The 26,938-nt window shown below is 36.6% G+C and overlaps 3 protein-coding genes across 4 annotated transcripts; 1 reads left to right on the top strand and 2 right to left on the bottom strand.

Annotated features, from left to right (window-relative positions):
- Positions 1-1,065: 1,065 nt before the first annotated feature.
- Positions 1,066-14,725, bottom strand: LOC127933390 (pantothenate kinase 1). 2 transcript variants are annotated; one of them, XM_052530376.1, is made up of 7 exons: positions 14,209-14,725; positions 8,242-8,594; positions 7,347-7,600; positions 6,186-6,362; positions 5,073-5,196; positions 4,266-4,391; positions 1,066-3,645 (listed from the first exon to the last, which is right to left on the bottom strand). In XM_052530376.1, exons 1-7 carry the CDS (start codon positions 14,432-14,434, stop codon positions 3,586-3,588), a joined length of 1,320 nt encoding a protein of 439 aa, XP_052386336.1. In that variant the 5' UTR covers positions 14,435-14,725; the 3' UTR covers positions 1,066-3,585. The 2 variants fall into 2 exon arrangements, with proteins under 2 accessions (XP_052386336.1, XP_052386337.1); XM_052530377.1 differs by lacking the exon at positions 14,209-14,725 and adding an exon at positions 12,825-13,374.
- Positions 14,726-19,854: 5,129 nt separating this feature from the next.
- On the bottom strand, positions 19,855-21,466 carry zgc:65997 (uncharacterized protein LOC794398 homolog). The gene is made up of 3 exons (XM_052530415.1): positions 21,109-21,466; positions 20,811-20,988; positions 19,855-20,286 (listed from the first exon to the last, which is right to left on the bottom strand). The coding sequence occupies exons 1-3, from the start codon at positions 21,430-21,432 to the stop codon at positions 20,000-20,002; spliced, it is 789 nt and encodes a 262-aa protein (XP_052386375.1). The 5' UTR covers positions 21,433-21,466; the 3' UTR covers positions 19,855-19,999.
- A 1,491-nt stretch (positions 21,467-22,957) lies between these two features.
- Positions 22,958-26,210, top strand: htr7a (5-hydroxytryptamine (serotonin) receptor 7a). The gene is made up of 2 exons (XM_052530562.1): positions 22,958-23,611; positions 24,359-26,210. Exons 1-2 carry the CDS (start codon positions 23,004-23,006, stop codon positions 25,182-25,184), a joined length of 1,434 nt encoding a protein of 477 aa, XP_052386522.1. The 5' UTR covers positions 22,958-23,003; the 3' UTR covers positions 25,185-26,210.
- Positions 26,211-26,938: the final 728 nt, after the last annotated feature.

Raw genomic sequence — 26,938 nt, forward strand, 5'->3', positions numbered from 1 at the left:
TGTGGGCGGGTGCCAAATCCTGCTGGAAAATGAAATCAATCTACAAAAAGCTGGTCAGCAGAAGGAAGCATGGAGTTCTCCAAAATTTCTTGATAATCAGGTGCAGTGACTTTATTTTTATTTTTAAAAACACAATGGCCCAACACCAGCAGATGACATTGACCCTAAATCATGACAGACTGTGGAAACTTAACACTGGAACACATTTCCCAGTCTACAGAATCTAGAGCAGACAAGGAACAAAAACAACCACCTCCAAAGTGTGGTACACATTGGCACACATGCGTGCGCTTGAACAGATCAACAGGGCAGAAACCACAGCCAGCCCACATGAGCTGGAAAACTGGAAGTAGAGTGGACCTCTTGCTTGCTTTCAAGTCAGCGGTCTAAACTACTTTTAACTGCAGTCCTGGATCCAATATTTGTTTTGCCTCTTACCCCATGTTGTGTTCATACTATACAATGACTTTTAGGGGGGTCGACTGTTTAATTTCAATAAGACGTTTTCAGGACCCAATCTGTTGCGGGTTGGCTTGATCAAACCCAATTTTCCTTTGGTCAAACTCCCCTTAGTAGCCTACAGTTAGCTGTCAACTTCAAAATCATATATCTACACAAAAATAGTTTGAGACCTATAAACCTTTAATTAAGTTCTAGATAATAATAGTTTGTGCGACAATGACCCGAAGTACTTTACTCATAAGCAAAAGTAATTTATGGGAAAAAAATATATATGCCCGGAATGTGTTAACTAATTTTTTGTGATTACTGAAGTACTGAAAATACAAGACCCAAGTGAAACACTGATATCAATATGTAATATGATTTTTTCTTTAGTGTTCAAGCTAAAGCTTTATTACCCTAAGGAGCAAGGTGAGCCACTCATTTGCTTCTGAAAAGCATTTATCTATGTTTTTAGTGGGTTGTAAGTGGATTGATTGTTTTAGACATTTAGTAGCCTATCACAAACCTGTGCAATTCTTGTCCTCATTATTAAATGTAAACTTTTCAAAAGGGTGACGATAACTGAATAGAATTTAAGTGACAAATTTTCAGTGGGTACACTTTTAAGTTATAAGAACACAGTTTAATAGTAAACAATTAACAAACATTTGTTTTTCACCTTTATTATTCTTTGAAATGTCATTTCTTGAGTCTATGCATAACAGCATCCAGTTAAACCCAGTGAATCACCCAGACATCAAATCTCTCATATTTTCTAAAATAAAGCCACAAAGATCATCACCGAGTGTCTTCAATGACATCTGAGAGGTGAAAAACAAAGACAGGAATATTAACGTTTGTACAATAGCATATAACAGCACAAAGTATCCATTAAAGTAGCATTAAACAAGCAACTCAAAGGATCATTGGTTAAAAAGGTCAGTAAGAATCAAAAGAAAATGTCCATACAGAAACAGAACGTGTTCAAAAGCCCCTTTACACTCTTCATAACAGTGTTAGTGACAAAAGTCAAACAGAACATGAGAAGCTAGTTTCTAAGAGCTACATGGCTCTCTCAACCAAGCTGCTTTTAGCCAACAACATTCAGAGCAACTGCCTGTACTGCATAGCAAGAGGAGAGAAAGGTCACCTTTCAGAGGAAGAGAACATATACTTATATATGATCTCTAAGGAGTTGTATTTTAGACTTTAAGGTCTGTGTGTTGTTTCTGTACTAAATAAAATTGCTGTAACTGGGAGCCAGTTTTGCTGCTTACTGGTATGACAACAAAAGTAACTTTTCAAACCATACCAATGTCTGCAAAACATGAAGCTGTACTAAGTCTAATGTGCAATGGATAACAGCTCCGAGTATAGCATAGAAATGTGCAGTGCAATTACACAGGCTTGAACACTTGAAACATGCTCATACTTGCATCTTACTAAGATTATGTGGCAAGAACAAATTGTCAATACCATAAATGTACAATCTTCATGAATCTTAATCATCCATAAAGCTTACGGTTTTCAGATTTATACACTGTTTGGTTGAAAAGAGCAGCCTAATCTAGAATGAGGGGTTTTCATACATAAAAAAAAAAAAGTGCAGTAATGGCAAAAATAATAACAGAATTAAAATCAAATCACACAATGACTGTCAAATGTTGTACCCAAAATATGCTGTTAAATAATTAAATGCAAATATACAAGGCCAACCAAAGCCTTATTTATATATTATAATGGTATATGACATTTTAACTGCACTTTTTTTTATTTTATAAAAAAAAAAAAAAAAAAAAAAAAATTACAAAGAAAATAAAATAAAAAAATAAAACATTCTGGAAGAAGAAAATAATATTGCGGTTAACGTGAGGCCCCCAAAATCAAATTCAGATTTTTCTGTGACGTTACCTTGGAAAACCCATAAAAAAAAAAAAAAAAAAAAAATTATAAAAGTAAAAAAAAAAAAAAAAAGAGGAAATAAAATAAAAGCACAACCTAAAAACAGCCACAAATGTTAACGGAGGAGAACGATCACACAGAAGGCAAGAAAAACAGCAAGGAGAAATGAACGATAGAGTTAAATAGTAAGAGAGTGGTGTTTTTATTTTTAAATGACATATGATATTGAACTTCATCTTAGAAATACTCTTATGCTAGTTAACTTTTAGGAGAAGTAATGTGGTTCATGGCCTGGTGAAGCAGGAATGCTTGCACTGACAGGCTGTCTGGTTTGACTCCTCCCGTCTCACTTTGGCACTACAGTGGAAACACAGATAAAGATGACTGAAGTAGCTTTGCTTTAGATGGGAAAAAGAATGGGAAAAGGCAAGATGAAAAAGAGGCAAAAGCTGGACAAAGACAACAAAAATGTGGGACGTTAGAGGAGAGCTTTCTATCTGAAGTGCCTGTCAAACTGGCCACTTGGTCCCACAGAATTCCCTCTCAAAAATAAAAGTGAGACACCCTGAGCTTCCTGTGTATCATTTTATAAAGTAAAGGCTTCATGTGAATCAGTGTAAATATATATTTTTAGAACGTTCAACTATTCCAATATAATTCCAACATCGAACCGTTTAAAATTACTTTCAGGCATATAAACGCATAGAAAACTGTTAATTGTAGTGAAGAGGAAGAGTGAAAAGAGATGCAACCAGAAAAAGGTTGCTCTATGCTGTGTAAAGACCAATGCCTTTACTACAAGAAGTCTGCACACATTTAACACAGACCTGAGACTTGAAAATCAACTCGAACAGTGTGTCAAACATCATTTGGGGTCTGAACAGCAGTTTAACACCAAAAAAAAAAAAAAACCCTCTGAAAGGCCCATTATTTAACCAGGCCTAGAAACAGCAGTTAACGCTGAATACCCTCACCATAGCAAAACCTTAACACAGCAGGTTTTGGCCACCATATAAACTCTCCCTGTTCACTACACAATGAGATTTACAAACAGTATAAATGGAAAAAAGTTGGAAGTCTGAGGGAGACTAAGTTAGTCATAAAAATATTATTTAGAATCTTATTTTAAGGGTTATTTACAGGTTAATTACTATAATGGCTTCTATTAAATTTCCCAGTGTTCCCAGTATTCCAGTTTTCCTGTTGGAGCTTCTGGATCATAGGAGATGATGATTTCCTTTATGCGTCATCAGCCGACTTCAGCAGGTCTAGAAAAGCACCGACGGCTCCAAAGTATCCCTGAAACGTACATACACACATATAAGTGTGCATATAAATATACATATTTTCATTAAACTACTGCTCTATAAAATAATCATTCTGAGAATCTTCACTGTTAGACACTGTTTCAAAAGTCTCAGTATTTAGTGAGGACACATGAACAGCTCAATAGTGGCAGTGATTACTTTTACACTGTTATGAAATATTCCGGTTTCAATTAAATGCAGTTATGTTTGAACTTTCTATTTAGAAAAAAATTCCTGAACTTTCCAGAAAACAATATATATTAAGGAGCATAACTATTTTCAAAATTAATAATGATTTCTTGACACCTAAATTGGCATATTAGAATGATGCTGAAGACTGGAGTAATGGCTGCTGAAAATGCAGCTTTGCCATCACATAAATAAATTACATTTTAAAATACATTAAAATAGAAAACAGTTATTTTAAATCGTCATAGTAGGTCATAAAATTATTTTTTACTGTATTTTTTTATTTTTTATCAAATAAATGCAGCCTGGGTGTGCATAATAGACTTTGAAAAACATGAAAAAAAAAATGATCAAATCTTTTGAAAGATAGTGTATTTCAAAATATTTGACCAAATCAATGATTTAAAACACTGAGAGAATTACCTCATGTTCCAGGAAAAGGGCCCTCAGCTGGCCCTTGGACCAGAAGTCCATAGCATAGGCAAGAAGCTTTGTCGACACAGTGTTTATACGCAGAAAGTTACCCACAAACACAACCCGTTCAATCTTCTACAGGACAAAACAGAAACATCACTCAGTATCACTCAGACCAGACAGAATGAGTGGATGTTTTTTAACATTTTCCGCACTACAGAATTTTAGACTATTTAAACCGATTTAGGCACGAAGTCTAAGGCCTGGTTTCAGCAATAGTTCAATTTGGACATTTAAGTAGTTTTTATAAACATGCCTCAGAAAATAAAACATTACTGGTGTGTATCTTGAGACAAATCAAGGACACTTAGATATTTAAAAGATATGTCAGTTAAAATTTCTTCAAATAAAACAGCTCTTTTTTAGTCCGGGACTAGGCTCAAGCCTAGTGCTTTGACAGGTTGATTCCTGCAGTACTTCTCCAGCACAAACAGGGGGAGTCCTGGCACAAGCAATTCCTTTAAAAAGGGTTTTTATAGAAGGTGCTCAAATAGCTGTTTCTAGTTAAATTCAAATCATTTGCCATCTTCATCTTTTCATAGATACTACCTAATGTGCTTAAAAAAATAAAAAAGTAAACCGGGGCACTGTTGGTTTCTGCTCTGATGGTGTTCTGTACGCCCTGAAAGCCCTGTACAATGCTGCTTGATCACCAGGCTACAAGGCAACACTGTAGAGAAGCCCAGAGTGGCCAGACAGATGCTCACAGCTGCTGCTGACAGCACACAGACGCACACACACAAAAACATAACACACCTCATTAACCGCACACATGCGTGCAATGGAGCCAATGTTGTTGGTGATAGTGACAAGTGTAGCTCGGGCCAAGTCCTCTTTAGAAATACTGTCCCTCTTCTCTTTGCTCATCATGTGGCCAAAGCTACAATAAAAACACAAACACATATTTATGTATCGATCTATCAGACACTCACAGAAAGAGACCAGTTTATCTACTAGTTTCATAATAACATAGGGCTGAATATTGATATTGCAGTTTCTATAGACTGCATCTAAATCAATGTAGATTATGTAGTTATGATAAATACAATAAAACAAAAATAACCAGTACGATAAAAATAGACTATATATAAATAATAAAGTGGGAACTAAACGTCTTTTCCAACTTGAGAACTCTGTACAGTCACAAATAATTAATTGCACAGAATCTGTGCCAATATCATAGACCAAAATTATATCAGTATCACTTGGCCATTGAGTGTAGTTTGGGCTCCTCCTCAATGCATCGTATAAATGTTGTCATATGTCTTGCACAAATCCAGTCTGTTTTTCTTCATTAGTAACATTTATATTATATTATACAGGTGGTGTTGAATTTTATCTATAGCTCCTTGCATTCTTTCTAATCATGCAGACAATATGTTAAGTAAAAATATGAATCTGCAATATAGTGGATATATTTAGCAAAATACTTTATAGTTATTTTTTCTAGCTGACTAATGAGCTAATGGACACCGAATGGTTATCCTGAGGTAAATGTATTGTTACGCCGCATTGTTTACAAGCTTTACACATTTTCAGCAGTTTGAAACCCTGAAAGAGTGATTACATGAGCCATTTCAGTAATTGTATTGCATCTTAAACCTTTTGATGTCCATTCATGTTTATTTTGTACTATAGTAGTAATAGGAAAGATATGATGGGTTCATCAGCAAAAATGTCACTAGCAAATTAATATTCTGGAGCCTTGAAAAGTATATAGAATTATTTTTTTAAAACACTGATAGCAAACTGCATGTGTGTCACATTAAACAGAGAAGACTACACACAATCTCAATAAATACAGCTCCGTAGCAAATTTCATTTGTGGATCTTTGTCACCTGATACCATGGACACTGTGTCTTTTGTACCTTGAAGCCACGGCGGACCCTTGCAGGCCGAAGCGCTGGTAGTCTCCTCCATAGATGTCCTTCACCAGTTTGTCCACATTGGTGCTGTCCCCTTTGCTGGCCATTTCAAGGGCCTCTTCAAATGTCTCACAACCAGTCAACAGGCAGCAAAGCCCCAAAAACGTCCCTCCACCAAGACTAAAGAGAGAAAAAACATTTAGAGTCAAAACATGGTTACAGGCCACAACTGAAATGCACATGGGCATTCATAAACACATACAATTTGACCTTGTGACCACTATTTAAACTATGTGCCTATGGCAAAAAAAGGTCAAAAGCAGAGTAGCTTACAAAAGGAGACAAGCAACAAGTTTTGTGGTCACTGAAACACAAAACAAGGTCTGTGTCACACATAATGCAACATACTCAACCAAGAGTTTGGAATAATTAAGATTCTATGTTTTTGAAAGAAGTCTCTTATTCTCATCAATGCTGCGTTTATGTGATTAAAAAATACAGTGAAAATAGTCATTGATTACAATGTAAAATGTAATTTATTCCTATCATGGCAAAGTTGAATTTTCAGCAGCCATTATTCCAGTCTTGATCCTCCAGAAATCATTACAATTTATTTTAAAACGAATTAACACTATTACTGATTTTACATTATTTTAATCGAACAAACACAGTTTTGGTGAATGTAAAAGACTTATTTTAAAAACACAGTAGTGTAGATGAATGTGGTACACGTACAGAAATGACTAAACTAAACAGGATCAAACTGACAGGGAAACACACACAGAGCTTTATAAAATGTGGTAGTTCCTAAACCTCCTGCAAGTGCGACAGATTTGCACATATGCTTTGACTGGTAAACTCATATTTCATGCTGGAGAGATGACTTTTAAGATAAAAGCATAGAAGAAGCAAATAGTTTTTCAGCCATTATGTCATTAAAACATCCCTCAGTGAATTTCTTTAAGAAACAAATGGACAAAACCACTAATTTTATCACACAGTAATTAAAAGTGCAGTGCTCTTGAAACGGCTTTAGAATCTGTCAAACCAATGTAAATTATAATTAACAAGTTTAGATGGGCCTGGACTACGTCTGGCCATGTTACTGACGACTCTTATTTGTAGGTGTCTTCTACATGGTGCATGTTGCTCAGCCGTACTGACCTGGTGCCTGTCACTCGTTTGTAGTTGTCCTTGGTGTACACTGCTAGAATGCTGACGCCTGAGCCAATGTTGACCAGCAACATGGGAAAAAGGTTGTCAAGACAGCAGGGTTCCTTGATGCAGTTCTGTGTGTCGGAGGGGTTCTCAAAGTAATAACACTCGGGATGATCGTTAAAACCGACCGAGTCTATGTACAGCAGCCCCTGGATCAGACAGTCCAGCTCATCCAACTTCAGCAGCTCTAGGTCTGCCATCTACAATACAAAAACAGGATTCATGACTATTCAAATTTCATCCCTTCAACATATTTCCTGATGACACATTTTTAATTAAAGAAAAAGACTTTTCAAAGCCTTTATCAAAGAGAGACCTTAATGTTTTTATAGGTCAGTTTAGGTGAGTTTTAAATTAAGCATCCTTAAAACAAGATATAATACTAAAGTTCAAAAGTTTGTGTCAGAATGATTCAGCAAGGATGCAGTAAATTAGTCAAAAGTTGCATTAAAGACATTTATACTGTTACAATAAATTTACATTTCAAATAAATACTGTTCTTTTGAACTTTAAAAAATAAATGTATCACAGCTTCCACAAAAATATTAATGTTTAAAGAACTAAATCATGACATCAGAATGATTTCTGAAGGGTCATGTGACACTGAAGACCAGAGTAATGGCTGCTGAAAGCTTTGCCATCACATTTTATAATTTAATTTTTAAGTATATTACAAATAATTTCTAAAATATATATTTTTAAAGTAAATATATTTTATTTTTTTATTGTATTCTTGCACTAATGTGAAATCTCATTGGTCTACATAATACATACATATTACATAGCTGTATGTTTAACATTTGATTTAACCATCAAACCAGATTGAAAACCATCTTCTTACCGTTCTGAAGTCGTTCTCAAACTTGTATGCCCCGCCACCGGTGGCACACAGTGTGGTGTGCAGACTGGAGAAGTGCTTATCTCTGCCCATCTGGATGAATCTGTGCATAGCAGCGGTGGGGAAGCGGATGAAGTGAAGGTTCCCTGTGCGACCGCAGATTGTCAGGTTGTGTAGCTCCAGGTGTACATCACGGACGCCGGTTTTACCATAGGCCGTGTTGGAGGTGAGGTACCTGCGTATGCTCTTCAGATTCTCCACCTCTTCCAGCTCCTCTTCTTCAGTGATGTCTTTTGGCTCGAAGTAAACAAGCTTTACTAAAGTACCACCGATATCCATTCCAAACCATGGAAAAGCTAGAAAGAGATACGGAGATTGATTACAATGATTGTATAAGTTGTGTTCCCAAGACAATAGACACTAATAAACTGAACTGACAACTAAAAACTACAGAAAAACCCTCAACTACGCAATACAAGGAAAAGGTGAGTTAAAACATTGACCATATGTTTGTTGTGTACACTACAGTTCAAAAGATTGTTCTCTTTTTAAATAAATTAATATTTTTATTCAGCAAGGATGCATCAGATTGATCAAAAGTGACAGTCAAGACTTTTATATTCTTTTATGTTGTTGTATAAAATATTTCTATTTTTAAAAAATGCTGTTCTTTCGTACTTTCTATTTACCAACGAATCCTGAAAAAGCACCATGGAATCCACAACACTGATAATTAAAAGAAATGTTTCTTAAGCACCAAATCAGCATATTAGAATAATTTCTGAAATATCATGTGACACTCCAGAATTGAATAATGGCTGCCGAGAATTCAGCTTTGCCATCAAAGGGAGGAACTACATTTCAAAATACATTAAAATGGAAAACATTTATTTGGAATTGCAGTAATATTTTACAATCAATGTTTTTCTTTGTATTTTTGATCAAATAAATTCAGCCTTGGTGAGCATAAGAAACTACTTTCAAAGCAGCTAAATAAAAAAAAAACGAATAATAAATAAATAAATCTTACCAACCCCTACATTTTACAGGCAAGCAAGCAAATTCACACATTGCATGCAGGCCAGACAGAGAGAGGCAGTCACCGCAGCAGCTGATGAAGAGTTGGACAGTTACCATGGCAATAGCCATGGGGCTGCAAATTGCTGTTGTGAAAATCACACACTCAGACAGCAGAACCAGTACGAGTTATTAAACAGATGTAAAGGCCTATTTTTGTAATTAATTACATATCAGTACACCGAAATTTGAAATCCAAATTTGACCTAAATTACAGCTCAGTGTCTAACAAGCGTATCAAATAATAGGTACATCATTACTGATATGAGTCTTACATCTGACATTCACTGGTCTGACACCAGAGAACCAATCTGGAAGAATTAGGGCAGGTCAGGGACACAGATTTGAACTTGAATAGCATGGCACACGCAGATCAATTTGTGACCGATCACTCCCAGGTATTAAAACATTGTCAGCTGGTGCTGCACGGGTGACCTGTCTGTAACCAGAACCCTCTCTGCTACAACATCATCTCAAATGACCCTCACTTCTTTCCCCCACTAATATAGATCTTGGCGTATGCTGGGAGGGTTATTTTGGACATCACTCCTATGCAGAGAATGCAATCAAGTGGACGAGAGGCCATCTAAACGAATATGCACGTGCTCTGCTTCCATAGTTTTAAAAACCACAGGGGAAATGCATATTATTTGAAGTGAAAGATGCAGAAGAATATTCTAGCCAGGAAAGAAAAAATGTTACTTCTTCATTCACTGACCTGAATGGCCTGAGCCAGAAACAGCAAGTGAACAGGGGGTGTGACAGTGGTGTGACATAATGACATCAAACAGCCCATGTGGGTGAAAGGTCTGTTTACTTCCCCCAGTCAGCCAGGATTGGAGAGAGAGAGAGGGAGAGAGAGAAAGGTAGGCAAGTGTGTCCATGTGAGGGGCTGGGAAAGGAGAAGAAGTGGTGAGAGAGAATGTGACCGAGAGAAGGAGAGGGGCTGACGGAGAGAAAGTGGCAGGCAAGTGAGTGTCCATGTGAAAGAGTGAGAATGAGCCCATTACTTACCCATTAGACAAAGGTCGGTGACCGCCTTGGGCCCCAAAAAGCCAAAGACCCCACAAAATGCTTTTCATATACGAGATGTGCATTAAGCATGGACACGTGAACTGTTATTGTTTAATGGTGTTTATTAACATAGTCCCTTAAAGGCAAGTCATTTCACTCAGCTGCCATCTTTGAAATGCCTCTCAGGCGTACAAGTGCAGTTCCTATCTCTTTGAATGGGGAAACAAAATTCTCCAAAACTGTTTGCCAAGCTTACCAATAAAATCTAACAACAACGGTCTCACAAATGTTGTTTCTTATGCTCCAATAGCATAAAAATCTTATTTAACAGGCTAGATCAGCCAGTGCACATGCACAGCTCTAAGCTGACGTCTCAGAACGCTGACTGTTTCTATAGCGACCAGGACTTCTAAGTTGCAGCTGCAATGATGCAATGACTTTACTGATTAGTGATTGGCTCTTTTACTCAGAAGGCGGGGCTTCCTTTGATAAAGCAGCCATACTGAGTGTTGCATTTTCCCCAACAACTGTCTGCGCTGAACGTGTTTCCTTTTTATCCTGCATGTAGTAAATAAAAATATCATGCATCTGAACCTGTAATTAAATATTGAGCAACAGTGTGTATTATGTTTATTTTTTGAAATGCCGCTTACTCATTTATGAGAAGGACCCAAGTAAAGGACTATTTTTTTGTTTGATATAATCCTTAGGTGTGTAAGTGTATTATTTATTTTTTATTAATCAGTTTAAATTTGTAGTTAAAATAACTAACAATAAATGTATTTTAAAGTTTACAATTAGACAGTCTTTGGACAGTGTAGGCAACTGGCCTGAGCCCAGGCACATAGGCTCACCAGTGGACTTTCCTCATTAATACAGGTTATTTTTTATTTCTCAATCTCACAATTCAAGTTTTTATATGAATCTCTGAAGGGAACCTACTGTCTGCAGGAAAATATCAATGGCATTTTCATTGTATCTGATAAAGAAGCATTAATGAGCGGAGCTGTTACCACAAATACCCCTATAGACCATTTCAAGCACACATATGTATATGCACTTATGTGTATTATTTTTAATGGTAATATTTCACAATATTACTGTTTTTGTCTGCATTTTTTAATCAAATAAATGAAGACTTGATGATCATAAGAGACTTCTTTAAAAAACATTATAAACAGTAATGTGTACAAACTTTTGACAAGTACTCTATGTAAACAATAACATCCTATAACTTTCAACTGCTTTTATTTCCAACAAATGTATTCATACTTTTATGAACATAAAATGCTTAAAAAAGAGAGACATCAACATAAACACGTTTCACATATGTCTGACAAACACAAAAGGAGTAACGATTCCATGGACAAAGGGGGATCAATGTCAAAAGCAGGAGTCATTATCTGGCCTGGCCATCAGCAGCTTTAAGTACTACACTGCATTTCAACCTCAAGTTCTCAAACACATCTGGGAACTGGAACAGAAGAAATGTGTCCATCACTCGCATAGAGAAATTCAACATTATTGTCAGAGTTACAGTCACTTACAAGGTACTGCAAAAGTGGACAAAATAAAATTAACTTTAAAACTTTTTTTTAAATATAAAAATATAATGTAATAATAGGGTCTTTTATGCATAAATATCTAATGCCTATCCACTTTGTGTGTTTGTGGTGTGTGAATCTGAACAAAACCACTGAAACCAACATAAGAGAACAAAACCCTGTGGCAGACAGTCCATAACTTTGCAGTAACAGCATTCAGTATTGAAAAAATTATAGATGTAATAATACTGAAAAAAAATAACTGACTTGTTTTTCCATTATTTCACTATTCTTATATATCTCCTTGTATTATCTGGACAATTTTTTTAACTTTGCATTGCCAGCACGTCTTGTGTTATTGCTTCCTTATAATAAATAGCTGGTTGTATTAATCAATTTGTCGCTTTGGATAATGGCAACTTCTAAATGAATAAAAGGAAAACATCAGCTCATAGTCTTTACCAACTGACAAAGAAAATATCCAAATAAAATCCATGGTTAATACATTAGTCTAAAATATTGCTTATCTGGTAAGAATACATTTCAACACTATTTAGTATATTTAAAAGAACATTAAAACAAAACAAACTATTTAAACTATGAAGTTATTACTACAACACACACAAAACGATACTAAAGCTGAGGAATGCTGACAGGTTGGCCTGGCATGCAGTCTGACACCACTAAAGACTCGCTGAACTGTATGAATGCTGTATTAAGCATCCAGTTTTCTGCTGCCGTTATCTTTGGCAACACAAACTAAACCTGACATGAAGTCACTTTATTTTATTACATACTTTCAATTACCAAAGGAAATAAATACATTTACAGTTTCACCAAAGTATGCAGTAACGAAATAATAATAATAAAAAAAAACTATCAGCAATTCCAAGGAAGTAGTTTTTTTTTTTTTTTTTTTTTACATCACACATGGATGAGGTAATGTCTTACCTGGCTTCCTTGAACACCTCCTCAACTTCATGATGGCAGTCCTAATATATTCACGTGCAAACAAAAACGCCCAAACAGCAGGAGAGCCCACAGGCAAAACGCAATTAGTGGTTCAGTTTGGTTTGTGATGGCATTATGACTACACTTTCAAAGTTTAATTATTAGCGTCGCTTTTAAAAAGCGAATAAAAACGGAGAAATTCTGCTGAGTGGAGGGTGGGGGCGTTTCTGTCAATCCCTTTAAAGAGGCCACGCGAAGACAAAAGTCAAGAGCTGATTGGTCGATAGGCGTCGAGCCTTTCCATCAGGAGTGATGTCAGCACACCTCCTGACTTAACAACGACCAATCAGAGAGCGAGAAGAACAATCTCAAGCGTTTCCTCAAAGCAAAAGACACTCTTCGCAAGACAGGTCAGTGACATCATTGAGATGACAGTTTGTGAACTGAGAAGCATTTCTTTAAATGCTAGACCCGAATAGTTTTCATGTCATGTTACTGAACGTTCAAGAAGCATTACACATTTGAATGTCATCCTTTGCTAAAAAAAAAAAAAAAAAAAACGAATCACCGTTTTAAAACAATCTGACAGGGTTTCCTGAAATACTATTCACTGACACTGAGTCGGTTCTTTTTAGTGAATCAAAAACATACTGTGCGTCCAGTGTAATTCGATTGCCGGGAAAAATGACTCGGAGAATCGGTTCTTTTAAGTGAAACAAACAACAAAACACTTATAAGTCATTAGTTACTGATTAATCTGATTTAGTGGACAGCAGATTATTATAACCCAACTAACGTTACTGTGCAATACTTAATTTTCTTTTATTTTTTTTTACAACATTTATAAAACTACATGTTCTCTGGAGATGTGTAACTTTCGTTACGTTTATTAACGTTACCTCACAATTCTGGCAACATGCTTTTTAAGAGCAGTAAGTTAAATAAAATGTTCATTTCTTTCTACTCAAAAGTACTAAATTAAAGAATCGATCAATCCCTTAAAATTCTGAATCCGACTTTTGACTCTTGTTCAGAGATCAGTAATATCGATTAACGTTAACGTTACCTGAGGTAAAATTGTGAGGTCAGAAGTCGATATGATATCTGAAAATACCTCATAAGAAATTAATCCACACATACATTCACTGACAGTTTTTGTCTAAAAAATGAGGGCAACAAATATAGTGTCATTACACTGGCAAAATTGTATTTTAATCCAAACAAATCACCCAGTGTAAACCATTACTATCGCATTAATGTGTTAAACATTAACACGGTAGCGTCCAGTGTATCTCAGGGCATTACTGCTTATCAGAAACCGTTGAAATCTAATTTACGAATATTATCTGATGAACTCTGAAGGTGTCTGTGATTATAAACTTACGCGGTCTGTTTTTCTTCGCCGATTCCATTCGCCTCCGTAACCGACACCTTTTCGCCGGAGAGCCGTTGGTTTGAGGGTCGTGGTGAAGATGGTGGTGATTATCCTCCGTCGGACTGAACGGGCTGCAGCTCCCGTTGCTCAGCTGTCGCCGGAGTGGCTTGTGCATGCCGTTTGTGCAGCAAGGAGCCGTTCCTTTCTGATCCATCATTGAATCGGCCTTGTCCATATTTCAGTGTATAGCTTAAGGTTGGTGGCGAGCCTCTAAACAGAGACGCGTTGGATGTGTCGCGCTCTCGAGATAACAAACGGCTCGTGGCTAATGACCTACACCAAACGCACGGATTTAATCTAAAAACAGATGATAAAATCGCCTGTTTAAAAGTGTCGAATGCTAAACGACGAGAGTAAAATACCAACACACGATGTGTTCGAGGTCATCGTCGGTCATATTTGTACTCATGTATTCCTGGCGCTGCGGCAGACACCCCGTCAAACACCCGGCTCATGACGTCACCCGGAATGGCTCCACCAACCAGTTAAACAGCCCAGCGCAGAATTGCGCGCGCATCGCACTCATACAGCCGTCCTCTATCGCGATCAGAAGACAACAGTACAGAACGATCGTTCAGTTCGTTCTTCACAAGTCAATTGAAACAATGTCTTTAAATATCTCCGTTTCGCGTGTGCGGTATAACTGCATGTTCGCCTGCGTCACTCTTGTGTGTTGACTATCTATCTATCTATCTATCTATCTATCTATCTATGTATCTATCTATCTATCTTCAGTTTCAAATGAATCATTTTAATGAGTAGCAATTGAAAGCGATTTCTCCTAGCATGAACGTGTGGGGTGAATGAGGTCAAAGGGTTTCAGTTTAGTGGTTCTCAAACATGGAGTTAAGAAAGGACCTTAGGAAGAGATGAGGATTCAAACTAGAGAATTATTAACAGAAATAACATTTATGGAAAATCAGGGTATCTTCCGTCCATTCCAAATCCGTTTCAAATTAAAAAACAGAAAACGAAAAACTCAAGAGGATTCAAGTGAGAGAACATGAATTAAATAACGAGAAATGGAAAAATGGCTCGTTTATTCGTTATTCCATCTAGGTTATCAAACGGAAAATGAGTTTTTGACTTGATTTCTCATTTTGTCGTTTTGGGTTTAAAAAACGGCTTATGGCTTCAATATTTCATTCGCACTTGTGGGCGGAACTGAAACGCTCCTTTCATCTGATTGGTCGGATCGCTCCGCCTTCAACTCGATCTTACATTCTTACAGAATAAGAGTCTTATAAGAGTAGTGTCTGAAACCACCGCTCACTGTTAATTAACATAATATTTGAGTCAGATGTTGCTGCGCACATAATTCGTGCTGCTGTGACTTGCAAGTCAGGCCTTTAAATTATTTCTAGGTTATAGTATTGTATGAATATTGTCCCACTGTAAATACAGTGCAAATAGTTTTGTCTCCTTGGATAAAAGTGAAGAGGAAATAAAAATCAATAATAGACTGAACAGTTCCATGATAATATGTCTGTAACATTTACCACTCTCATCTTTTAAGTCAAAAGGCACTAGGTAGGTGTGTGTGACATTAATAATTAATTGGGAAAATTACTATAGTTAAATTTATGAAATATATTCGTAATATTCGTTTTATTACATACTAAATTGAATGGTTTTTCTTTTAGTCTTCTTTGTTGGCCTTGAGAAAGCCAACATATATTTGAACATTATTATCATTTATTATGAGAGTAATTGACAACGACTAAAATTTTAATGTTTCACCAAATTTCCTTCTCAAAAAATCCTAGTGACTTTCATTATCTGAGCAATGAAGGTCTTACACTTAATGTTCACTAGAGGGGGAGACAGGATTTCTATTTACGTAAAATGGCAAATAAATACATTAATTTCATGTGTACTACCATGAATATGCCATATCTGTGTACAAGAATAAACTTCACACTTCAAGCTGTACTTTAAAACTTCCCATTCTGGCTTTTTCAACCTACCTCCAAATGTATTTTCATATATTTTTTATTCACACTGGTTTATTCATTTAATGTTTGTCCATCTAGAACTTTTATTTTTCATGAGCTGTACATTTTAAGATGTACTCAGTATTGATAAATCACATGCACTGAATGTAAATGCTAATGTCAGGACTCTCAGTCCTCCTCTTGGATGGCCAGTGTCCTGCAAAGTTTAGCTACCCCAAATAAACACACCTAAGCTAAGCAAGGTCTTCAGGATCAGTAGCAATGTCCAAGCAAGTGTGTTGGAACTGAACTCTGCAGAACATGGTTCTCCCGGTTCAGGACTGGGTTTTAAATCTATAAATGAATTTGTACAGTTGGGTGTCTGCATGCAGAGGTGTACTTCAGTAAGTACAATGTAAACTGTAATCTATAAAGACAAATCTTCAGATAAGCATTTAGGCCACTGCCTTGAGGTCTCCATCCATCGGTCAAAACAGACCTCGCACCCCACCACACTCCTGTTAGCTTTCAACATTAACTGCGGCTGGTGCCAAATAAAAATTATGTATCCCTTGTGCATTGTTCAAATTCACTACCCTTTCGTTATGTTTGGGATGAAAACATCCACTCAATTAAACTGCTATAAAAATGTATCAGATAAAAAAAAAAATTCAAATTTTTTTTTTTGCATAAATCTATTAATCAACCTCAGTCCTGATCCAAACTACCAAATGTTTTTTTTTTTTTTTTAAATCCAAGATTTTAACTCTTTAATTGCCAAGTTCATAAATGATGTCACTGATTTGGGGGGAAAAAACTAACAAAATGACTTATTTTCAATATAAAAGTAATTGTGGCTGGATTTTTTTATCACAGTCTTGGGCATGTCAAAGATTAGTAACAAGATTGGCTTTGATGCATTTTTAGTTTTTGTGCAGCATTAGATTTATTAATTCTTTCCCTAATTTATTGTTGGTGGCTGTTTTTTGCCCCATTGACTTCCATTATAATGATACTTTTGATTGCAAAGCCATGACACAAAATCATGCATTCTTGATTGTTTGTGGTTTTCCCTTTTGGGAAGAGGTAAAATTTTTTATTTTTACAGTTGATCACTAGGTGGGACCATCAACCCTTTAGATAGGCCTGTGCAAAAAAAAGCTTAGTTTTTGACTTGTATACGAAGCCTCATCCCGAACATAACAAAATGGTAGTGAATTTGCACACAGTGTACTGTTGATTTTTGAAACTTTTCAAGCATTTTCCCAAAATATATGTCAAAATAAGATTTTTCACCAAAAATCATTCCATTAGCTGAAACACAGAGAAAGTTGTGGCCAAAATAAGGCTCAACTTCTAGTGGACGAAAACGTCCCCAACAACGCATATGGGGTATAATGTAACAGCAAGTCATTTGTGCAAGTACATTTGACTTGCAGTTTTCCAAAACATAATCATTTTTATTTGGCACCAGCTCCAGTAGTTAATGTTGTTTTCTATTATACAGTTATCATTTGGCTAAGGTATACCCCCTCCCACCCCATCTATCATTGAAGAACCTGTGTTACACAGATATGGCATATTCATGGTAATGTTTTTATTTGTCATTTAAACTTACGTAAATAGAATTCCTCTCTCCCCCTCTAGTGGACATTAAGTGTAAGACCTTCATTGCTCAGATAATGAAAGTCACTTGGATTTTTTGAGAAGGAAAAAGTCTGACCAGTTACAGCAACGAGTCAGACGAGTCTGAAGATCTGAGCTGAATTTGGTGAAACATTTTAGTCGTTGTCAATTACTCTCATAATAAATGATAATAATGTTCAAATATATGTCGGCTTTCTCAAGGCCAACAAAGAAGACTAAAAGAGAAACATCATTCTATTTAGAATGTAATAAAACTAATATTACTCATTTATTTCATAAATTTAACTATATTAATTTCCACAATTAATTATTAATGTCTAGTGCCTTTTGACTTAAAAGACGAGAGAGGTAAATGTTACAGACATATTATCATGGAACTGTTCAGTCTATTATTGATTTTTATTTCCACTTCACTTTTATCCAAGGAGACAGAACTATTTGCACTGTATTTATCAGTGGGACAATATTCATACAATACTATAACCTAGAAATAATTTAAAGGGGTGACTTGCAAGCCACAGCAGCACGAATTATGTGCGCAGCAACATCTGACTCAAATATTATGTTAATTAACAGTGAGCGGTGGTTTCAGACATTACTCTTATAAGACTCTTATTCTGAAAGAATGAAAGACCAAGTTGAAGGCGGAACGGTTCGACCAATCAGACGAAACCAGCGTTTCAGCTCCGCCCACAAGTGCGAATAAAATATTGAAGCCATAAACCGTTTTTTAATCCCCAAACGACAAAATGAGAAATCAAGTCAAAAACTCATTTTCCGTTTGTTAACCTAGATGGAATAACGAATAAACGAGCCATTTTTCCATTTCTCGTTATTGAATTCATGTTCTCTCACTTGAATCCTCTGGAGTATTTCGTTTTCTGTTTTTTAATTTAAAACGGATTTGGAATGGACGGAAGATACCCTGATTATGGAAGAAATACAGGCTCATTTTATTGGTCATTTGAAATAAATTTGTTTTAAATCTGTGATGTATCTTCATGCTGAAATAAATCAAATAAAGACATTTCCAGCTGACGAAGCTACACCTGTCACAGTTTTCAAATTGAAGAACAACTTCCCACCTTTTCACTTATAGCCTAATAAAAATGATCATGTTTTGTTTAGAAGCAATCATAAATATTTGAGAATATAATTAAGGTTTGATAATTAACCATAAAACAATAAATTATTTATTAGGTTTTTTTAATTAACTTCATTAATAAAAATAAAAAATAAGATTAAAACTTTGTTTTATTTTGTGATTGCACTCAATTGGTTTGGTCACACAATGGGAAAAAAAAGAAAAGAATTGACAGTCGACTGAGTGGCAAAGATAAGCAAGTACCACATTAATCATAGGCAAAATAAATAAATTACATCAGCAGTAGGTCTCCAATCACTGCACTGTGTACTCTAGCTTTTTGTCATTCGAGTTAGCTTCAGAATGGAATATCTGTCAAATACTAAATAGTGTTAAGGAATAACTGCAACATTAAATGTAATTTCACTCATTGTGTGCAGTATACTGTGGGTGGTACTTTTGCTAAAATAGCATTAAGGAAACTGCAGCGAATGTGACATCAGTGACCTCAACTACTTGGAAAGACAGGAGAGAACTCTCTGCTATAACGTAATGATTCTAAATAACAAGGTCAAATGGTCAACAAAAGGTCAAATGACAATTGAAAAGTTGCTAAAATCAAGGCTTTCTTCAATAGGATAAAAAAAAAAGTTTTTTTTCACATTATTTCTTAAACATTTTATCAATGCACATAGATTTTAAAATAGAACAAAAAATTATTTTGCTATTATAGCATGCACACAAAAATCCAAGTATGACGTCTTTCATACTGAATTTTGTGATAAGCTCTTATCTGATGTGGTAGTTCTTTGTTTTGTGCACAGCAGACAGACTGTACCATTCTTGCAATCAAAATGAAAAAGAAACAAGGACAGTTACATCAGCAAGTCTTCCTGGAAAGTTTGTGTATGTTTCAAAGATTTTCAACAATAACTTTTAATTCCAATGTTTCTTTAATATGCAAACATTCGTTTTTTTGTACAAGACATCAGCATTGTTTTTCAAACATTTTTTCTCATCCACCTTATATTTAAATGGGGTACAAACAAAATACTGTAGTTTTTGACAAGACCATTTACCAAGGTATTTCAGTATTGTCCCATGCATAGGCTTTACCTGTTTTGTCTATATTTAGAGTGTCTATAATCTTCATAAGGCACTGGACTGAGTACTCTGTACTGAACAGTTTGTCCTTGGGTACGTTTCGATGGTACGGCCGAGACAAATCTGTATTCACGGTTCCAGGATGCAGGGATACACACACAATTTTAGAGCGCCCACGACCCAGCTCAATGGACAGGTTTCTGGTGGCCATGTTTAAGGCAGCTTTAGACATCCTATAGCTGTACCATCCTCCAAAAGCTGAGGACAGAAATATAAACCAACAGAGATGTAAGCATTGGGTTGTTGAAACAGAAACAGTCCAAATTTGGCTACAAACAACTCTAGATGCACAAAGCTATAATCATTAGTAGGTTTTAAGTATTTAGGCCCTGCTTGGAAAAGTAACATATTTCAGATAATTTATTCTTAGAGAGAAACTTCCTCTGCGCCAACTCAACAAGACCCTCTAGTGGGAACTTATTTTAAATAAGTCTTATGTTTTTCTTTGTTTGATCTATAGTGAATGAACAGTTAATGGAGCACTTTTTAACACATAAGGTTTAAAAGAGTAGCAAAAGTTAGAACAGGTAAAACAAAAAGTTCTCAGACTGTGCCTCAAGTACAGGCAACTTTATAAATTCTGTTTTCCACATGAGCTCATCTGATTTCGACAGCTAATCAATTTGTTCATGAAGCTGCTGATTGGTTATTGACTCCTCACCTGTAGCCCTATCTTGTTCAAACCATATTTTCTACATGAATAGAGAAACTTAGATACCAACCATTGTCTCCTATAGATCCCACTCTAGCAGTCATGTTTACAATGATGCCACTATGCTGTTTCTCTTTCTCTGGGAACTGTTGGCCAAAAGCCCCAGTTCCCTTCTGAAGCAGGGGGGCAAAATACTTGGCCATCACCAGTGGACCCACTGTATTAGTGGTCAAAGTGGAAATTATTGCCTGAAGAGGTGAGAAGGGAGATAGGGGTGGAAGTGTTAGGAAAAAATGTTATATGAACATGTCTCACAAGTCACAACTTAGCTATAATTTCAGTTTAACTAAAAAAGGTTCAATGGTTACCTGAGCGGACACGTCTCGTAAACTTGTTTCTCCTTTACCGGAGGGATGAAGCATGGCTGAAGAATTAATGATCAAATCCACTTTCCCAAAGTCAGCTTTGACTCTCTCGGCAGTTCTCTTGATGTCATCTTCCCTGCTGACATCCAGTTTCATTACAGTCATCCTGTCCGCGTGCTGCGCGCTCAGGGCTGCCAGATGTTGCGAGGCCTCCGGGTTTCTGCATGTTGCGATCACAGCTGCCTGAGATTTGTTTAAGAGTAGATATCTGCAGAACTCAAAGCCCAGACCTCTGCTCGCACCCTGCACGAGCGCCACAGCAGCCATGACTCCTTACGAAAACAAGATGCACGTGAATTTGTAATGGCTGCCCTCTATAGGACAAAGAGAAGAAGGACGCTTACACAACCAACAAGTTTTGAAACTTGGGTGTTTCCGTACCAGATGGAGTAATTTTAATTTACATGGTATTTTAAAAACAACAAATGGAAACGCATTTTTTAGGTAGTAGGTTAAGTATTAGGAATACATGTAGCTAGTTTGCCAATTACGATTATATATATATATATATATATATATATATATATATATATATATATATATATATATATATATATATATATATATATATATATATATATATATATAATTTACATTTACGATTAATACCGAAATATCAAACAAACAAGAAATACATATATATATATCCAAGAATAGGTTTACTATATTATTATCAGTAGAATTCGTAGATGTATAGTTGCATAAACCATGAAGCAAAAAATACTTCCAAGTGTTTCTGTTCGCGAAGTGAATTCTTCATCTAGAGTAATGAGCCCATATAATTTGTTCAACAAATTTGATTTACAAAATCGGCAGTAACAGAAATCAGAGCCCATGCAGTTTTTTTATTACTATTTTATTTATATTTTTCCACTAGGAGGCGACAGCGCAGCTTGTTTCCCAATTATTTTATTTATTTATTTATTTTTTACAAAAAAAGACGAGTTCTTTTATTATTTTTTAATTTTATTGATAACAAAGTTATTTTCTTGGGGTTTGTAGCATTAATTTCCAGACAACATCTATTGGCTCCTCAAATATTATACAAAATGGGGCAGATAAATCATGGACCTTCAGAGTGAATAACACACCCATTATTTTATTTGTTTCAAATGTATGTGCCGTTTTCAGTTAAAGTATCCTAAATGGTTATCACTTTAAATTAAATTTAAATTTAACTTTAAATTAAAATTTAATTTAAAGTAGAGTTATAAATGATCTAGGGCTGGGGTGAGGATAAGGCAATATTAATATTGGCAATAATAATTTGACTTCCACAATATTCACACATAATACTGTAAATCTCTATGTTTCTACCAGTGTTAAAAACCACCCGTAGCAGTGCAGCCTGTAACACCAGTACTCTTTTTTACTTGACATTACGTATAGTAAATGTAAATGGTAGCTTCTGGAATTATTTTAATTTACAGAAGACAAGACGGTTAGGAGACACAAAACATTTAAATAATAAATTAATAATACATAGCTTATTTTGTTTCTGTAATATAGAATATCAGTAGTATCAATTTATGACTATTAGTCTATAAATTTGGTGCTGTGAACGGGTTGGAAAAATACTTACAAATGTTTGCTAAAGCTTTGGTTACACCCGTTAATGCTTATAAAAATAGCATGATAAACTTTCTCTTAAAACTCCCTCTCACGCAGAACAGTGCGTGCGAAAATGACGAACGAATGATCTCCTCTAAAAATAGAGAAATTAGCCGCGCGTCAGTGACTGAACGCTACTCGGATGCGCATCACTCATTGCGCGCGCAGCTGTGATCTCGTGCCATCATCGGGAACTCTGAAAAGTTCGTCAATAAAAGGAGCACGGCATGGTGCTGGACGATACCAACAGATCTGCTGTCGCGCAAAGCCACGAAGAAACTATGAAGTCCTTGATGGGCGAGGAGCGCGCGCGAGAGACAGGAGCAAGTGTGGAAACCTTTAAAGGCATGATGATCTCCGAGGTCCTTATCCCTCGTCTATTCAAAATTGCGCACGAGTCTGGTGAGGTGGCAGTGGCTGCGGGCTCCGGATCCTTGGAAATGAAGCCCTCCAGCTCTCCGATCTTTCTGGAGATGATGGAGGTGGCGAACGGCACGCGCTGCGCGGAGCAGATCCTCAGCTACGGAGAGGTCGAGAAGGTGCTGATCGGTGGAGTGCTGACCATGCTGACGCTCATCACCATCTGCGGGAACCTGCTCGTGGTCATCTCCGTGTGCTTCGTGAAAAAGCTACGGCAGCCCTCCAACTATCTCATCGTGTCCCTCGCGCTCGCGGACCTCTCCGTTGCGCTCGCGGTGATGCCGTTCGTCAGCATCACGGACCTGATCGGTGGCCGCTGGATTTTTGGCAAGTTCTTCTGTAACGTGTTTATCGCCATGGATGTGATGTGCTGCACCGCGTCCATCATGACCCTCTGCGTTATTAGCATAGACCGGTGAGTTATTGAGGATTGATATTAGTGATTATTGGTCATGAAAAATGGTTTGGCAACAATTTACAATAACATTGTAAAGGTACATTGTTGTCATTAGTGAATATATTAGGTATCATGAACTTACAAAAAACAATATTTCGTTAATAATTTTATGTTAATATGAATTTCAACATAACCTCTTTTAAGAATAAATATAGAAGATTCGATATAAGAGTAGATAATATAATTTACAATTTAAATTATATTATACAACATTAAATTTTAATTATACAACACATTAATAATTTATATAATTTAGAATGAATAGTAATCTATTATGAACAAACATGAATTAAGAATGAACAACAGCTTATATAAATCTGTTGTTAGTTTCTAAAACATTAAATAATGTTAACAAATTATTAAACCTTATAATAAAGTGCTACCAATGAAATATTTAATTGTTATCAAGTAGGTTTCTCTGACATTTAATACCTGTATGTTTTTTTCTATTTGAACTTCTGTGCGGCATGAATTGTTTATTATGAAATGCAGTGTTGGAGAAATTCATTCTTTGGGTCTTGACTGTTTTGATCAGAATAGTCAAGAAACTGAATAAAGTCTATATCAAATAGCTAAAAACCTATGGCACAAAATAGCTCATGACATATTTGTTATGACTTATAGCTGAAGCTTTTTTTGTCATGATAATATGACTAAAAAACATCCTGTCTTCTTAGTTATTCATGAATTTTCCCTCCATGACAGATACCTTGGCATCACCAGACCCCTAACTTACCCAGTGAGGCAGAATGGATGGTGTATGGCCAAAATGGTGCTCTCTGTATGGCTGCTTTCTGCATCAATCACCTTGCCGCCACTCTTTGGCTGGGCGCAGAACGTGAACGATGACCGCGTGTGTCTGATCAGCCAGGACTTTGGCTACACCATTTACTCTACAGCTGTTGCATTTTACATCCCCATGACTGTCATGCTAGTCATGTATTACCGCATCTACCGTGCCGCCAAGCTCAGCGCTGCCAAACACACCATCACTGGCTTCCCTCGTGCAGGACATGGGGAGGAAGAGGAGGATGAGGTGGAAGGAGGAGAAGGGGCAGAAGAACATGTGGAAGTGGATTGCATAACTGTTGCAATCAAGCTGCAGAGGGAAGTGGAAGAGTGTGCACGTCTGCCTCGACTCCTGCGAGGAGTCGGCTGGAGAAGCTCGGACCGTAGGAGCATCTCCATATTTAAGCGGGAACAGAAGGCGGCGGCCACGCTTGGGATTGTGGTAGGAGCATTCACCGTCTGCTGGCTTCCATTCTTTCTCCTCTCCACGGCCCGCCCCTTCATCTGTGGGACAGAGTGTAGCTGCGTCCCGCTGTGGGTGGAGAGAACGCTGTTGTGGTTGGGCTATGCCAACTCTCTCATCAACCCCTTTATCTACGCTTTCTTTAACCGTGACCTGCGCACCACCTACCGAAGCCTGCTCAGCTGCCGTTACCGCAATATTAACCGCAGACTGTCGGCTGCCGGCATGCATGAGGCCCTCCGCCTGGTGGAAATACCGGAGGTGGTTGTCTCTGGGTGACCCGATGTGTGCACATGAAATACAAAGTTTGGAGGTCAACATTTGCACTGGAACTCACAAGCCTAAATGATCATTATGGCATTAAGGGTTGTGTTATGTTTGGACAGTACACAGTCCAAAACAGTGGTCAAAGTAGACAGAGGCATGCATTATGGTCAATGCAATTGTATTTTCTCATTTTTACTGACATAGGAACACAATCATCGGCTTTCCTTTTGTAGAACAAGAGAGAAAAATGCATATATCTTATGTCTCACATAAAGTCCAGCTTCTTTTTCAATTCCAGATATTCTAAAACAAGAAATGCATATATATATATGATGTTGGTGTCGTGATATCTCATCACTTGAGGGATTCTGGATACACAGATCAATAGAACTGTAGGGAGAAATCTGTTTAAGATTTATCCGTTCTTGAAAACAGAAAACCACTCAGCATGGGCTCTGCTTTAAAAACGTTTATTGAGCCGTGAGAAGCTCCTTTGTCAACTGTCAGCACCTGTTAGTTCACTAAGTGTGATTCATCTGTCTGAATCTTGAGCCTCTGTGCTAAACATAACTGAAGACAAACCATTTCTACTATCAGTCTGCACATGCACACTCTGTATAAAACCACCAATTGTTTTAATGCGTTGATGGAAAGCACATAAAAGCACATATCTAATGTCAGCTAAGCTTCTTTTTGCAGCTGTGGTTAAGCCAAAAAGAACAAGATGTAATCTGATCACAGATCAGTAATTAAAGGGATTCTGATGAGATTGACTCTTTTTTAAGGTAGCTATTTATAGTTTGATTCTGCTTGGATCTTGTATGTCACTTGTTCTTATTTATCATACATGTCAGAGAGAAATTACAGTTGTGATCAGCTTCACTCTTTTGAGTTCCTCAGAATCACCTGTGCATAAAAATATAGCCAAGTTTTTAATGACTTTTGTAGTTATGTCGGCCTGTGTAAATATTAAAAGCAGATGCACAAAAAGGTAAAGATACCTATTCAGTGTGTTTTGATTTTAAGTAGATGTTTTAATGTCACTCATATTTTCCTTAAAGATTTAAAATAAATGATGAATGAATTGGGATTTTTGTGAATTTCTTGCGTTTACACCTTTGAATCATCCTCAGAACATTGCCAGATCTATTGAAAATTGCTGTTATCTTACTAATTATAAAATTTTCCGATTAGGATGGCATTTTTATGACTTTACCTTGAATACTGACTACTTCTAAGCAATAAGAATCAGAGAAGGATAGTGGGAGAAGGGAAAGAAACCAGAAGTGAAGTGCTGGGGAGGTGTTCCCACTCACTTAGAATCACTAAAGCACTCATTATGACTCAAATCTAATTAGTTGTCCAGTCCTTGAGGCCCTGCCAGGAATTCTATTTTAAGGGTCCAGTGTGGTTACCTGTGACAGCTACCTGCCGGAAAAATCTATTCACAGAGAGGATGCACTTCTGTTCTGATGATGATGGACCTGATTTCACACCGGTGTTTCGATCAACATGAATCTGCTCCAGTCCAGAGCAGTATTGTATGAGCTCCTGCTGACACATAGAAATAATTGCCTGCTGAGCTTAAGAAGTAAAATTACATAAAGGCCAAAGCCACAGATGGACTGGAGGACTGTAAAATTATAGGTCAGAATAATTCCCTCACATTTCACCCAACCGTGAAAGTCCTTTCAGCCATAAGAGCGAGAGAGGTAGTAATCACATATGTCTTTCTTTGATTCTTTTTTTATTATTTGTCTAAATTT

Source organism: Carassius gibelio, chromosome A17 (assembly GCF_023724105.1).
Source record: "Carassius gibelio isolate Cgi1373 ecotype wild population from Czech Republic chromosome A17, carGib1.2-hapl.c, whole genome shotgun sequence".
Classification (NCBI taxonomy): domain Eukaryota; kingdom Metazoa; phylum Chordata; class Actinopteri; order Cypriniformes; family Cyprinidae; genus Carassius; species Carassius gibelio.